This window comes from Notolepis coatsorum, assembly GCF_963971535.1.
Source record: "Notolepis coatsorum genome assembly, chromosome: 5".
Taxonomy (NCBI): Eukaryota; Metazoa; Chordata; class Actinopteri; order Aulopiformes; family Paralepididae; genus Notolepis; species Notolepis coatsorum.
Genome location: NC_140169.1, coordinates 125490825 through 125508082, shown reverse-complemented (window position 1 = coordinate 125508082; position 17258 = coordinate 125490825). Strand labels below are relative to the sequence as shown.

Below are 17258 nucleotides of genomic sequence, written 5' to 3'. Positions count from 1 at the left end.
ATCCCTCATATCATTTTCCACACATCCCCTCCGCCTCCACATCTGCTTCAGTCTCCCTCTCTGCCTCCGCCCATCCACAATCATCTCCTCCACCCCTCTCAACATCCCCCCCTCCTCCGATCTTCTCACATGTCCAAACCACCCGAGACGTCCATATCTCACCTTGAAATCAATTTCCCTGACACCACAGATCTCATCCACCTCTGCACTGTTCCTCCCGTCCTGCCTCTGACTGCCGCCACATACCTCAACATCTTCCGATCACAGCTCCTTAACACCACCCTTTTTGTCATTGCCCACGTTTCTGAACCATACAGGAGACATCTCCGCTATTTACACACTTGGAAGTAGTCGCAAGACAACGGACCCCAGGAAGACTAGCTGGTGCCATTGGCTAATGGGGATCCTTTTTAATAAACAAATAAACAAACAACAACAAGTTCAGTGACTGATTTCCATGCATAACCCTTTCACCACCGCACTACCAAAGGGTTAACCCTTTCACTGCGACAATACAGAAGGTTAACCCGTTCACTGCCACACGACAAAGGGTTAACCCTTTCACAACCACACTACGGAAGGTTAACCTTTCACTACCACACTACAGACCTTCTGTAGTGTGGTAATGAAAGGGATAAGAGAAAAGCCACTATCAGAGTTCCTACATAGCAGTGTTGCTGAAATTCCACGACTATTTCATTTGACTGGATGAAAACGTCATTATGAACAAAACATGTCTGTATGTATCATTTTCCATAACTTTTCCAGGACTGGAACTTTCACATTCCATGGCTTTACCAGCTTTTCCGTGACCACAGGAACCCTGTCAGCTGTCATAAACAAGGTCCCATACTACTGCTGCATGGTGATCCTCAAGGTCCCATACTACTGCTGCATGGTGATCCTCAAGGTCCCATACTACTGCTGCATGGTGATCCTCAAGGTCCCATACTACTGCTGCATGGTGATCCTCAAGGTCCCATACTACTGCTGCATGGTGATCCTCAAGGTCCCATACTACTGCTGCATGGTGATCCTCAAGGTCCCATACTACTGCTGCATGGTGATCCTCAAGGTCCCATACTACTGCTGCATGGTGATCCTCAAGGTCCCATACTACTGCTGCATGGTGATCCTCAAGGTCCCATACTACTGCTGCATGGTGATCCCTCAAGGTCCCATACTACTGCTGCGTGGTGATCCTCAAGGTCCCATACTACTGCTGCGTGGTGATCCTCAAGGTCCCATACAGTACTGCTGCGTGGTGATCCTCAAGGTCCCATACTACTGCTGCGTGGTGATCCTCAAGGTCCCATACTACTGCTGCATGGTGATCCTCAAGGTCCCATACTACTGCTGCGAGGTGATCCTCAAGGTCCCATACTACTGCTGCGTGGTGATCCTCAAGGTCCCATACTACTGCTGCGTGGTGATCCTCAAGGTCCCATACTACTGCTGCGTGGTGATCCTCAAGGTCCCATACTACTGCTGCGTGGTGATCCTCAAGGGAAACCACTGAGGAAATTCCACTTTCATCTGTGAGGACACGCTTTTCCCAAACTCTCTAGAAGCCTGTGTCTTGTGAGAGGCTGTATGTTGCAAAATGGCTGTTCAGTTTTATTGTAGAAAGAGCAGGCAGAGGAATAATGGCCATTACACCAGCACAGTGCTAATGTAAGATAGGTAGGGTCGGGTGTCTGAGTCTGAGTGTGTGTGTCTGAGTGAGTGAGTGAGTGAGTGAGTGAGTGAGTGAGTGAGTGAGTGAGTGAGTGAGTGAGTGAGTGAGTGAGTGAGTGAGTGAGTGAGTGAGTGAGTGAGTGAGTGAGTGAGTGAGTGAGTGAGTGAGTGAGTGAGTGAGTGAGTGAGTGAGTGAGTGAGTGTGTGTGTGTGGGGGTTCTATGATGGCTAGTACCACTACAGCTGTTTGGCTGGGATGCAGCCAAACACACAGCAGACATAATGTTGATCAGTAATCAGGCATCAGAGCCAGGCCAGGCATGTGAGGCCCATCACACTACAGGGATTAGGATCAAAAACGACAACTGAAACCCAGAAGAAACAGCAGGGATAGATAGGGGGTTGAGTGGGGTGGGGTGGGAGATCACAGGGGGAGGGTCAGAGCTGAGAAGGGCTGACGTGTGCCCTGCTTGACCCGAGATTAACCTGGAGCCACCCGGCCACTGGAGCATCACCCTGCTGCAACACCGGGGATTAACCCTTTCGCTGCCACACGACAGAGGGTTAACCCTTTACTATCACACAACAGACGGTCGCCCCGCAGTGGAAGGGTTAACCTTCTGTGTATTGTCGCAGTGAAAGGATTAACCATTTGGTAGCATGGCAGTGAAAGGGTTAAAGACAGTGGGACCAGCTACTGAAGCAGGTCATGGAGCCCCACACACACTCCGCTACAGCCCCGCCTTTTATCCTGCTTCTAGACAATGTTCTGTGGCTCAATCTAGAACAACGCCACACCTGCTCCATGACATATTAATAAGAAGAACAATAGAAATTAATTTAAATACATTCACCAAAACCTCACTGGGGAAGAAAAGAAAGGTACAATACCGCACCGTCGTACCTTCTTCTGTCCCTGGGGCTGCACCGGGTCAAAATGCTACACCCCAAGTAACACAATGTGGTACCTTCTTCTGGTGAGAATAAGGCACGTGCACTCACGCAAGTACAGTACATGCATATTTGTAAGTTAAGAGACAGTAGAGCTCTGGACAGCTGTAGCCCCTTTCGTGACAGTGATGCACGCCAAAAAGTTTTGGCCGTGAAAACAGTCACTTGCTCGTCAATAGGAACCCACGCAATATTCACCATGATGGACTGGTTTTGGACGAACGGTTCATTATACAAGTATCACAGAGACATTTCAAAAGGTACTCACAGTTGCACAAGGGTTTCACACAAAAAAACAGGATGGTTTGAAAGCTCGGCGTTGCTAATAAACATTTTAAATAATTTTTATAAACGTGTAAACATCACCGAGATCAGTGTTGCATCAAAATTGCGTACTCTTTTTCTTCCGCTTTGTGACATGCCGGAGCGCTGTGATTGCTGGGCGTACCCGGCATGTCACAAAGCGGAAGAAAAAGAGTAAGCCATTTTGATGCAACACTGATCTCGTGATGTTTACACGTTTATAATTTTTATTTATTTTTTATGTTTATTAGCAACGCCGAGCTTTCTCTGTGATACTTGTATAATGAACCGTTAGTCTAAAACCAGTCCATCATGGTGAATACTTTTTGGCGTGCATCACTGTCACGAAAGGGGCTAGGACAGCAGTAGAGCTCTGGACAGCTGTAGAGCTCTGGACAGCTGTAGAGCTCTGGACAGCTGTAGAGCTCTGGACAGCTGTAGAGCTCTGGGCAGCTGTAGAGCTCTGGACAACTGTAGAGCTCTGGACAGCTGTAGAGCTCTGGGCAGCTGTAGAGCTCTGGACAGCTGTAGAGCTCTGGGCAGCTGTAGAGCTCTGGACAACTGTAGAGCTCTGGACAGCTGTAGAGCTCTGGGCAGCTGTAGAGCTCTGGACAGCTGTAGAGCTCTGGGCAGCTGTAGAGCTCTGGACAGCTGTAGAGCTCTGGACAGCTGTAGAGCTCTGGGCAGCTGTAGAGCTCTGGACAGCTGTAGAGCTCTGGACAGCTGTAGAGCTCTGGACAGCTGTAGAGCTCTGGACAGCTGTAGAGCTCTGGACAGCTGTAGAGCTCTGGACAGCTGTAGAGCTCTGGGCAGCTGTAGAGCTCTGGCCAGCTGTAGAGCTCTGGACAGCAGCAGGAGTGTCTGCAGTGATGCCAGCCAGCAGTGGTGGACAGCTGGTATGCATTTGCTTGTGGTTATGAGTGCGTGTGTGTGTGTGTGTGTGTATGTAAAATATAAGTAATTAAGGCAGCAGGTTGTACCTCTGGTTTTCAGTGTATCAGGATCTTTATTCGCTCCACATTGCTTTGTGCGCCACCAAAACAGAGGCCCTGCGGGGATGAGAAAAAAACATTCAATTATTAATCGTCCCAGTCAATAAAACATGAATATCAAACCACATTAATGTCATTTTACGCCTCACTCCCAAAAATAATGGGTCTCACAATTTTCCATTTCCCCAAAATGACCTGAGAGACGCTGTGAAGTGTGGAACAATCGACAGCATTCTCAACGCGGGTCCACTGGTAGACAACAGGTTGCAGCATGTGGTGGCAGGCATGGAGGAGTACCAGATAGGTTTTATAATCCAAAGCTTGTACGGTACAACGATGGCGTCGTTTTAGTCCCGCACACGGTGCCTCTCTCTCATTCTCTAGCAGGGCAGGTGGATTAAGCACTTAATTCATTCACCGCTTTGTCTGAGCCGTGCATCTCAGATAGATACGAGTTAAAGGATTCCAAGGCATTATGAATCGTGTACCTTAATCAGAATCAGAATCAGAAAGGTCTTTATTGCCAAGTAGTTTACACATACAAGGAATTCGATTTTGGTCGTTTGGTGCGACATTAACGGACAGACAATTAAGGTAGAATAAAATAAAAGGTTGAATAAAATAAAGTGTATATATATATATATATATATATATATATATATATATATATATATATATATAAACTAAATGAAAATAGAAGTACAAGTACAACCATAGAAAAGAATATAAATATAATTATTTATTATATAATTCAGATCATTCATATAATTCATTATAATAATAATATAATAATAATATATATAATATATATTATTATTAATTATAATAGAAAGAGATGCGACACAGCAGCCTCGTTTCTACATAACTAAAGATATACTCCCATCGACGATCTATTCATTTGTGCAGTAACCTATAATTAAAAATGCTTAACTGTCCACAGAGTTTCAAGTAGTTAGAGGTAGTGCAAATATTTGAGTAATAAATAGATAAAATAATGGTGTAGTGTTAAAAAGTGAATGTTTAAAGTGAGTGTGTGCATGTGGATGTGTGTGCAATGAAGGTAGAATGGATGGGTTAGTGTTGCATAGAGTCCACATTGAGCATCCTGATGGCTTGGGGATAGAAGCTCCTTTTGAGTCTCTCTGTACTAAGTGGCCATGAGACTCCGGTAGCGCTTGCCTGACCGCAGCAGTGCAAGAGGCAGTTGTTTGAGTGGCTAGAGTCTTTGACTATTCTCTTAGCCTTGGCCCTGCAATGCCTGGTGAAATGTACTGGAGAGTGGGAAGCCCACCTCCAATTGTGCGTTCGGCTGATCGAGCGTGTGTGGTGCTATTCCCAAACCAGGAGGAGAATACTTTGATGCCAGGGTGCATGGAAATTGTTAAATGCTAAATGAACCCACTGGTAACTAGGGATGCCCCGATCACGTTTTTTGCCACTGATACCGATCACCGATCGTCGTGAGCCATATCGGCCGATACCGATCCGATACCGATCGTTTTTGATTAAAAGAAATTAGAATTTATTTTATATAAATTTTTTTTTAATAAAATATATATTATATAATTAGACTTGTACTTGTATTATCTGCGAGACATCGCCACCACGCAACAAGCTCCACTGTCTGTGTGTACTCTAGTAGCCTCCAGCTACGGCCAGGATTCTCCGGAGCTGCAGCTGGACCTATACTCGAGTAGCCTCGAGCTACGGCCAGGATTCTCCGGCGCTGCAGCTGGACCCTAGTATTGGTATAACGTTAAATCACATTCACAAGCCCTCAGCTCGAATACGCATCGAATCAGTGTTATAAGACATTGATATCAGGAGCTATCTGTAGCTACTGCTAGCCGGATATATAACGTTAATACAACGCCTCAGTGAATTATTTAGTTCAATGGGACATTTCGTTTTGAACAGTGAACTAGCTTGCGCTAACGTGAGCTAACAGCTAACAGGTATCATACACTCTACTAGACTTTGTGGAGCGTTTGTTTATGTCAGGAGCTATCGGTAGCTGGCCGGCTAGATACCGTTCGGTTAGACAATGCCTCATCATGTATTAAACTAAAAGTGAATAGTTGACTGGGTCATTTTGTAACGGTAGCTAAGCTAACACGCCGTCCTCCCGTGTCCCGTGTCTCACTAGACTAGACCCGTGTTTAGATGCGTATGGGAGGGGCTGGAGGAATGAGCAGACGCCGCATCACCGGTGTCTGAGACAGAACTCAGCGACAGCGTGTGATATCGGGTTTGACGATCGGTGAAAATAAAGCATTATCACCGATCACCGATCGCATATTTATACTGAATATCGGCCGATAACGATCGGTGGCCGATCGATCGGGGCATCCCTACTGGTAACCTTGGACGACCCCAATGGGCCTTTTCCAACACTGAGTTTGATAGTGGAGTCCTTGTGAAGCAATAAGAGGGCTGGGGTCAACTGCACACAAACTCACTCACAATCACATCTACAACAGGGGCTGTGTTACCACAGTACATGTTATGACCAATTAACCGCTGATTTGATTTTAAAGCCCAGTCCTGGTAATCTAATCTAATCTCATGTAAACTAATCTAATCTAATCTAATGGGTCATTTTTTGACTCAATTGACTGTTGGTCTGTAGCAACTCTGATTTCCTGCACTTCAAATGCCTGTTCAGAAACCTGTTAACTAATATAACACATGAATACCGGTGATTATTGTGCCTCGTGGGATAAGAGCCTCCAAACTTAGTGCATTTCTCTGTGTGCAACTTCTACAATATATAATACTAAGACTGAATTGGATGGTCATTATACTGGAGATCTTCTCAAACAATGTGATGGTGCAACACATGCTGCCAGCCTGGCCAGTGCCCGCCCACACACACACACACACACACACACACACACACACACACACACGCACACACGACATACGAGCAAACACACACACATATCCACTAGGGCTGGGCGATTCTTGCTCAAATGTGAATCACGATTTTTCTCTCTAAGAATTGAGATCACGATTCTCTCACACGATTCTTATTTTTTCAATAAAATCATTTATTGCACTCTCTTAAACAGACAACATAACATATCAAAGTGCTTGACTTAAACTTAAACATAACATATATGAAAGTGCTTGACTTAAACTTAAAAGTATCTTGTAACATACAAAATAACTCAAGTCAGAATCGTCATCATTTAAAAAAGTTAAAATAAAATAATAATTCAATTTTTTTAATAAAGAAAATCGTCATAATTTAGAAATGAGATTGCATGGGTCTATGAATTGAGATCGCAATTTTATTTCGATTAATCGCCCAGCCCTAATATCCACAACATACGAGCAAACACACACACACAAGATACGAGCAAACACACACACACACGACATATGAGCAAACACACACACACACACACACACACACACACACACACACACACACACACACACACACACACACACACACACACACACACACACACACACACACACACACACACACACACACACACACACACACACACACACACACACACACACACACACACACACACACACACACACACACACACACACACACACACACACACACACACACATATCCACAACATATGAGCAAACACACACACACACACACAAACATACGAGCAGACACACACACAAAACATACGAGCAAACACACACACGCCATATGAGCAAACACACCCACGCGACATACGAGCAAACACACACACGCACGCATGCACATTATTAACCTAGAATTTCCCGCCCTAATTAAAATTCTAAATCAGAAAAGCTAAACACCAGAAATGTGGATGAAGATAGCGAGGCCAGAGCAGACAGATTCCTATAGAAGTGAGTTTGAGTGCCGATTGTCTGCCAGCTTGCAGCCGATAATACAGAAAGAAAGAGGGGGAGAGTGTTCAGGTTATTCTGCTACCCACTGCTGTTTCAGTTATTCTGCCACTCACCACTGCTTCAGTTATTCTGCTGTTATTCTTCAAGATATGACTACTCTCTGAGTGCTTCCTCTATAAGGAGGAAGAACAGTTCCAAGGAAGCGTCACAATGACCACAAGCGTGTGCATGTACCAGACACAACTCAAGACAACTTATTTTTTTAACTGTGGGTTACAGCAGTGCATTTATTTTGGGGTTCTGCGCATAAAACCGAGAGGCTGTCTCAAAATACTCCATGCCTGCATGAAAGTGAAACATGTGATTTAAGGCCTCCTTTTAACTGCAGAAAATTGCCATTCAGCTGCCCCACATGCTTGAGTCCACTCTGTGGCCTTCTCTCTCTCCGTCTGTCTCTCTCTCCATCTGTCTCTCTCTCTCTCTGGGCAGCCATGGCGACAGGCTCGCAGCATGCCGTGCTGTTAGTGTGTGGAGCCCCGAGGTGGGGGGGGGGCTCTCTCTCTTTTCATCATCAGTCCCTCCAATAAAACATAATGGCACTGGGGCTTGGGGGGGGGGGGGGTCATTCAGACATCACATGACCGGCCAGGCACAACGGGCTCAGTCATTCTCCTGCTGCAGGTTGGCTACCAGGAGGCCAGATGAGTGGGCCACAGAGCTGGTCCGATACACAGCAGCTCCCATTGAGAGGGGAAGCCATCAGGCCGGGTATACCGACGGTTTCAGTGGAATCTGTGTCACTTAGGGAACAGCTCGGACCCGAGTTGATTTCCCCGTCAACGGCTGATACTGGTGAACCCTTCACTTTGACGGGAAATACACTCGGGGTCCGTTTAGAATGTTTATGCTGTCAAGTTAACCCTTTCACTACCACACTACAGAAGGTTAACCTTTCACTACCACACTACAGAAGGTTAACCTTTCACTACCACACTACAGAAGGTTAACCTTTCACTACCACACTACAGAAGGTTAACCTTTCACTACCACACTACAGAAGGTTAACCTTTCACTACCACACTACAGAAGGTTAACCTTTCACTACCACACTACAGAAGGTTAACCTTTCACTACCACACTACAGAAGGTTAACCTTTCACTACCACACTACAGAAGGTTAACCTTTCACTACCACACTACAGACGGTTAACCGTCTGTAGTGTGGTAGTGAAAAGGGTTAACCCTTTGTCGTGTGGCAGTGAACGGGGTTAACCTTCTGTATTGTCGCAGTGAAAGGGTTGACCCTTTGGTAGTGTGGTAGTGAAAGGGTTGCATCTATAGGCAGGCTGGCAGGCTGTACACACAACCCTGGAGTTCTCTGTACAGTCTCACTGAAAACAGACTGGCAGAGACAGAGTGACGCTCCCCTCCTCACCCGCCCATCGCAGGTTCAGTCCAGGGCTGGTCTCTGGAGGGTAAGTAGGGCACTTTGCCATCTCAATAATAGCAGCATTTGCTAAGCTTATAGCTGCAGGCTCCAGCTGTAACACAGATTTAGAGGGTATAGCCTAGTAGACTGTAGAGTAGTTTAGTAATAACAGTGCCACCGGGCTAACCTGCGTTCAGCCGTGTTGTATCTTCCTAACATTCATATTGCCACCAAGTGATCTCACAAACACGGCGTGAGTATATAGCCCACCTTGCTCTGTGCTGTTTGATTGACAGGTCAGGACTGTCTGTGCAGACAGAGACACCCTTCTTCTCTTGGAGGCTGACTGGCAGACAAAGCTGAGGAGGCAGATGAACAACATGGACAAAGGCCCCTCCTACACATTACATACCGTATCTGCAGATTCTGCACCGGCTTATTCTGTGAGAGAGGTGCGCCTCAAATATACATTATTTCCCCCGGATTAAAGCATTTATGGTGAGATCAATGGATTACTACTTTCACGTCAGAGTAAAATCTATATCCCGTTTCGGGAAAAACAGTAAGTCTCGTCTCCGACTGAATCACTTAATGTGGGCCAATAATCGCATCAACACAAATCCTCAGCAGGAATTAAGAAAGGAAGGTGAGAGTGCATAAAATGAGAACACTTGATTACAAACACTTCTTTTCCGACTTCGGTAGCAATGAACAAAGGGGGGGGGGGACCTTTGACACGTAACAGTGGCTTCTGAAGGTAAAGCCCAGCAGTCGTTATCCCCCTGGCAGCGCAGGCCTGAGCCTCCTAATGGGGGCCTAGCAAGGTCCCAGACCTGGCCGGCACGCCAGGAGGACGCCGATGCCAGGATGAGCAATCGTCTCCTTTGTCAGCTTCCAGCAGCTGCATCAGCAGCATTGCAGAGACATGATGCTGCAGAGCCAGGAGAGAGCGGAGGATAACACACTAACACAGACACAGGCTGGGGACTGTAAACAGGCTGGAATATAACCAACGGATGGGGACTGAGTTACTACTGTATGTAGAGGTGAATGATCACAAGGCAGTGGCGCTATTACGTCATGTGAATGGCACAAAGGCTGCACACAGTCACACCCTCATCTTCCTCTATGCCCTGATTGGAAGTGTACAATATGGTGCATGTACGACGCCCGAGCAATTACAAATAATACGCATGGGCCACATTATGACATTCATAGAAATGCATAACATAACGGCTTCTTCTTTGCAATGCAAATGTGAACGTGAACGTGCGGCGGTTTCAGCCACACAGAGCACAGGGACGTATTGTGGAGAGACAGAAGACAGGCTTTGTCGCTACACATGTGTACACATGCATGACATTATTATACAGCTGGCAAATTCACAGGAATTAATTATGTATATATGGACTCACCGGTCCGGGAGATAGACATACGTAAACAGACTGCTCCTGTCATATCATTAATAAATTACAAAACATACTGAGCTGCATTCTCTCCCTCGCCTCGCCGTCACAGCAGGGAGAGCAACGCCCACACGAGTCACTCCTCTGGCAGCCAGGACGACTGGAGACACTACCATGTTCAACTCTAGACGGTTCCTGAGGTACAACTCCTCGTCTCTTCACCCAATGTTTTTCTTTGACCATATAGAAAATGGTGCAATGGTACCGTATAATTACTCATCAGATACTTGTGAAGATATATCATATATCGTTGGGCTGGGCCGATACCAGGCTAAAACAGCAGGGCACTGGTATCGAAGAATTTCCCCAATTCTAGGATTCCAATTCCAACAAGGGCCATGTGAAGCGTGGCCCAAATGAAGGCGAAGCGACTTGATTTTCTGCATTTGTGGCATGTAAAAGTGTGTTCGATCTCTCTAAGAGAAAAATGGGACTGTTTCTCACCCGTTTTCCATCCAATGACCCCCAGTTAATCATCCGTAAAAGGATCGGACCAGTACCCTGTATACCTACCGACCGACACTCGAAGCTTAGGACTCGGAATCCGTATCGGTGGGATGAAAAAGTGGTATATCTGTGCGTGCCTGAAGAAAGTAGAACTCCTAGATTCAAACAACGGAAATCACCCTAATGCACAGAAAGACACGAAGACAACGAAGAAGACGCCGAAAGAATAAGGACGTGGAACGCGGGGTAGTTTGTCTCTTTCCAGAGGAACGCTTCCCCCCCCCCGTGCTGCTCCCCAGCTGTAGCCGCTCGGCTCCCCAGATGACGTGACGGGGCCTTGGCTCCGGGAGCTGCTGCTCAGCCGGCTGCATGTTGTGGCCGAAACCTGTTTACAGGAACCTAGCATCGCTGATCCACCGCTGGTGCTGCTGCTGGCTGCGGTGTGAACATTGGGGTTGGTTTGAGGTCGGCGAGATCTAATCTATGAAAGGTCTATTTATTCAGCAATAAGGCTTGAAATAGTAGCCTTGCTTGTGATATAAAAGCTAGGAACTGCAGTGTACCGCTCAACTCCTAATTACACGCCTGCATGTGAAGATGAAAGGTAAATGGAATTGGGAGATGTTAAAAATGTCAGGTAGGTCGTCGTCTGGAGACGAAGGTCCGTGCTGCTATCTGAAACGTCACTGTTTTAACTACAACTAAGATTACTTTTTAATGGAGCGAAAGAGTCACACTTCATCCCTAATGGATCCTAGACGTATTTACAGCAGTCTAAGTAACACCTGTACTCCTGGGACCATTGTGTGCAAAGTGGGACTACTGATCTAGTGTCAGCTCCGGTCTGCTAGTTTGAATGAGGTCATGAAGACAAGTGGTCCTGGTCACTGACCCCAGATCAGCAGCACCCTTGACTTTTTCCATCAACAAGGTTATAAATGGAAGGTGTACGATAACGATAACTAGGGTGAACCTGTTGCTCCGTGTGTCTTTTACTAAAGTCAATGAGTCAATGGGGTTTTCCTTAGTTAAAATGAAACTATGATCAGTGATCAGTAGCTCACTGGGCTCATTTAGATTCAACACGCGTAGAGAGCAAGCACGTACCTGCACACACACACACACACGCACTCACGTGCAAGCATGCACACGTACCTGCACAGTGCACACACACACTCACACACTCACTCAAGCACACACGTGCAAGCATGCACATGTACCTGCACGCACACACACACACACACCCCACTCATCTGGTCCAGGTGGAAGTGTTTGGTTGATGTGTGATGCGATCTGTATGCGATACGATCTGTGTGCGACTCTGGGGTCTTGAAGCTAGACAAACAGTTCCGACTAATTGAATTCCTTTTGAAGAACTATTCCCAAGACGGCCATCTCCACTGGCCCTGTTTTGACAAGCTCTGATGCAAACGGCATTAGTTTCACACGCCGTTTCATCCCATGATATCACCACAACAATGATAACGCAGCGTCACACGGTCGGCTCACAAACAATCTCCCCCCTTTCCAGTGACATATGAATTCAGACAATGGACAGATTCTAGGAAATGCCACAGTAAATCGTACAGCTTTTGAATCACCGAAGTAAAAAAAAAAAAATAAAATAAAAACTCTTTGACAGCGAGACACTGGAGGGAGGCAGTCATTTCAAGGCCTGATCACCTGATCACATGATAAGGCAGCGGCGCGCGTCCCCCGTGGCTCTGTCGCACTGCGCGTTCATCCGTGGTTAAACATTTACTCATCTGTAACAAGAACTTCGTTTGAGCTTGAAAGTACGTCATCAGCCTCACCAGCGACCGAGTGAAAACACAAAGAGGGAAAGAGACACACTTTTTCATCCACCCCTCGGAACGAGCAGAACAACACAAAGGGGAGCATTGTCGAGGTCACTCCGCGACCTCCAGAGAGGTCCAAGCCTGACGCCGGACCAGGCGGCGGGGAGTCGGTCCAGTGGGCGTGAGGCCGGGCGGGCCATGTGGCTGCGAGGCGTGCGATTACATCAGCACCGCTTGGAGCGAACCCTCTCGACACTGGACAGTGGTTGGACATGGACCTGCTGGCAGCCTGTTCAAAATGGCTTCAGTGTCCGAGGGAAGAGGGAGAGATGGTAAACAAGACACTCTGAGAAGCGCGTGTGACCGCTGTCTTGTCTGTGACCCCCCCCCCTCCGACATGACCACACTTTTACTACGCAACAAGTCTATCTGTTTCTATTCTGGAGTGGAGTGAAACCAGCGGGCTAGTGAAGGGGTTTCAGCACAGAGATACCACTCGACGCCAAAACCATGAGCTGAATAAATCAAGGCCACAAAATAGAGGAAACCGCACAGTGCAAAGGAGCGTTCACTGGTCAAAAGAGGAAACCACACAGAGGCGACGAGTTCACACCGGGAATAATTGGTTCGGAACATGAAAAATCGGTGCTCAGTGTTTTCTTAGAGGGCCGAACTAAAACCTCCGTCATGTTCCGAACCAATTATTCCTGGTGTGTGAACGCGCCGGCCGGTTCGAGATTACGTTCGGGGAACCGGCTCCGGCACGGTGTGAAAGGCCTAACAGTGCAACGGGAGGGTTCACTGGTCAAAATCTGAATCATTTTGCAGACGCCAAAAACCTACTGTGTATCTACAGATACTAGATAAGGAAGTCCACTGTAAGATAAGATAACTTAATCATTCCTGTCAGGGGAAATTGCGTTGTTGTCAAAAGCACTACACACACAGTGTTGGTTTCAGAGAGAAATAACAGTGTAATAACAATATGAATTTTGATTGCTCAGCTTTGAAGCAGATCGCCGTTGTACTGGATAGTCCGCCACGCCGTGACGGAGCAAACAACACTGATGGAACATGGTGGATTTCCAGTACTTCGCCACAGAGTCAGCGAGATGACAAACAGCAGTATGAAGCTCTCTGCCTGTCTGTCAGTGGTCTATCTGTCGGTCTGTTTGGGCAACCCTTACTACAGCCAGGCATGGGAGTCCAGATGCCAAGTTGTTCATTACTGCCACACAAAGCAAACACTTTGCTTCCTCATATACCAAACAGAATCAGAGGGATCTCCCTGCAGGTGACTCAGTGAGGACATGGACAGCATTACACTTCAGACAGACAGCATATAGGCAGCAGGGATCCCTTAAAGTATGACGCTTTTAGAAACGCATGGTTGCACATCTCAGACCTTAGCCATAACTAAATACATAGGTAGGCTACTGGGGGATAATCTCTACTACAGTGGCTGGCTCTGAAACATGCCATTTCAGGGGGATACTTAGTGAGTTCCATACATGTCTTAAAAAAGGAAATGAACAAATACATGTGTTCTATATATATATATATATATACTACTGTAGTGTACAGTTTAAATACATGAACACGTCTCTCCTGAAGCTGAACATGAGAGCTGCTGCTCCCCTGGGGACGCTCCACTACAGTGAATAGTGAAGCTGTAAGGCCTATGCGTTCAGATACATCTCATTTGGATGTAATAGCTCAAACAAAGGTTCAATGAGGCCACAAAGTCGATCACTAATTCACTGTCAATGGACCGACTCCGAAAGGTGTCACTCGATGACATCGCAAATTCAAGTCTTGAATTGCTCTGATTTCCAATTTATGGAGGCTGTTGTCTGTGTTTATAGATATTGACTGTCCACCACGGTCATTAGAATAGCACAATGTAGCCTAAATTCTGTTTTAGGGTGGATTCTCCCTCTAAACAATTGGGACGCATTAAAAAACCAAGACCAGACCGTGAACGTAATGAACCATGCAGAGTTTGTGCATTTGTGGCTTCTATGAAAGTTGGTGTGAGAGTCCTGCTCTGTGGTTTCCAAGGCTACTGCCTTGGTAGATCCTACATGATTGTTTTGGAACCCTGTACACCCAGAACAGCCCTCTTCGCTGTACACAGATTCACATACAATAGCTGTCTGAACCACATCCATCCATACCCGACACCTAAACCGAGTGGCGAACACAGAAGACCTGCTCTTACGTTTGTAATACAAGCCGTCTTTTTCTATAGAGGTCTCAAGGTTCAGTGGAGTCAGCAGGTCCTCTGCCAACCACTGGCATCGGTCAAAAACCAACGGAAACAGGATTTCTGAAAATAGGCATAATAATACTTGTACGCCTGAAAGCCGCCTGACAATAGTTAAGAAGACCGTGAAGACTATAGGCAGGCATAACCAGCACACTTTTGAACTGTCAATTTGTGAAAACAACCTCATGAATTATAATTTAGAGAGATATACAGATTTAGAGTCTAAATCAGAACACTATTCAAATCAAAGAAAGGTTTACTTTGTGCTTGGAATTGGATATGATTGGAATGTGGGTCAGAATGAAGTTGTTCCGAGACAAATATTGTTTGGTGCGTGATGACATCGGGCACAACAAGCATGTAAGAAATACCTAGTACTAGTTACAATATTTTTAGACCCGAGAGCTGCCGTGACCTGATTTAGGGATTAATTAAGGAACGATTTATCGTTGTTTTAGGAGACATGGAGGTGACCAGACCGATTGACTCCAATTATCCTCTTACCCACAGAAAGAGGAAGGAAAGAGGAAGGAAACGTCTTAACAGCATAGTGTAGACCTGTGGGTTGATGGACTGCCGTGTGATTAGGACAATAGCCCCTTGATTAGAACTCTACACAAGTTGAAATGTCCCCCTTGATAGCCACTTAAATTATCATATAATCATATATAAATGTTTAATCTTGCATGTGCTCTGTCCTCTCCACTGCTCCATTGTGTACTGCTCACCCCAGCAATGCCGACACCAGGAATAACCAGTGGGAAACCCTGGCAGGACACATTCAACTGTTGAGGTATTGCTATACATACTGGTGAGTGGACAGGTCATGGTTTGAACATGGCAGAGGGCAAGTGGCACGGTTACAATAATGGTTCCAATCGCACCGGGCTGGTTCTAAAAGGATGGATGTCCCAATGAAGCACAATATACCGTAGATTTAACACAGTAATGGAACCGATGGATTTTATAGGCCTGAATTAAATGAAAGGTATGTGAAATAGTTGTCTGAAATAGTTCTACATTGTATTGTTGTCCTCTGTGAGTCCTATGAAATAAATCCGACTTGCAAAAGTATATCATGTTGGTTTTGGAGGAATGAATGCAAACAGTGCCAGTCATGTCTTGAAATTAAAACCCAGAAGTGCAGCCACACCAATACATTTTGCCCAAACAAAGTCAACAGTGATCTCGCATTCTCTCACATCATTACAGCCAGGCAAGAGAGCTGCAGCTACTGTAAACACACAGTCAGCACCACCGGTCATTTCAATTGAGACCGTTCACTTCCAACTTGAATCGCAGAGCCAAGACACCCAACCAGTTGGTACTATAGTCTTCAAAACTAAGTTCGGGGGAAAGCAACGTTGATCCCTTTTTAGTCGTCTAAAACTAAAAGCATCGTAGCAACGAAATCACCTTAAGCGTGCGGTTGTGTCCTTCAACTGACTCCTTCAGGCACGATCAGGCTACGAGATGTTGATGGAGATGAGGAGGATGGTAAACAAGCAAGCCAGCCAGGGACCAACATTATTTGAAGCTGGTTGATGATAAAAAAAAACCAGTGTGAATTGTTACGATTTAAAATGAAAACACACATTATCGCATGACCAGGCTTATTAACCTACTTGTTTAATTGGCCTAACGCTAGTAGGCGTTAGGCTAATACAGAATGCAATTTCTGCATTACTATAATAGAGACAACAAGCCTACAATAAATACCCTGGTCTGACAATATGTCAAGGATAAAAAAGTCTTCACAGACAGCCTACAAAAAAGCAGGACAGCTTTTCCATAGAATCGAGAGGAAGACCCAAGTAATTTAACGTAAAAAAGAATCAAAGTAATTCATTTCGCATGGAATGCGATCTGAATCGAGGTTAAAGTGGGGAATTGTCTCTTACCAGCTCAAAGGCGTCTAATATTCCAGTGCATATTCCATTACCAACACACACACACAGTCGCCCACTGAGATAAATATATGATTCTCTACAATACAGCGCTTCGCGTGTCGCCCTGCTCGTTGCAGCAGCTGTGTGATGGCGTTGGCTCTGCAGGGCCACAATGAAACTAACG

The 17258-nt window shown here is 45.9% G+C and overlaps 2 protein-coding genes across 5 annotated transcripts in view; both read right to left on the bottom strand.

The window, feature by feature from the left end:
* The window catches only part of LOC311228786 (tyrosine-protein kinase Fyn), a 94645-nt gene extending 77419 nt beyond the window's left edge, over positions 1-17226 (bottom strand). For 3 of the 4 annotated variants that reach the window (XM_084314726.1, XM_084314723.1, XM_084314725.1), the window contains exons 1-2: positions 17087-17212; positions 3912-3980 (exon numbers count right to left, since the gene is read on the bottom strand). The gene's annotated coding sequence lies outside the window, so the exon portion shown is untranslated. Of the gene's footprint in view, positions 1-3911; positions 3981-16601; positions 16723-17086 lie in introns of all 4 variants that reach the window. The other variant, XM_084314724.1, reaches the window with a different exon arrangement.
* Positions 3228-17258, bottom strand: part of LOC311228336 (organic cation transporter protein) — a gene marked incomplete at its 3' end in the record, with an annotated part of 46724 nt that continues 32693 nt past the window's right edge. The window contains 1 exon segment of the mRNA XM_084314245.1: positions 3228-3792. Within this exon segment, the coding sequence (XP_084170371.1) occupies positions 3228-3792 (565 nt within the window).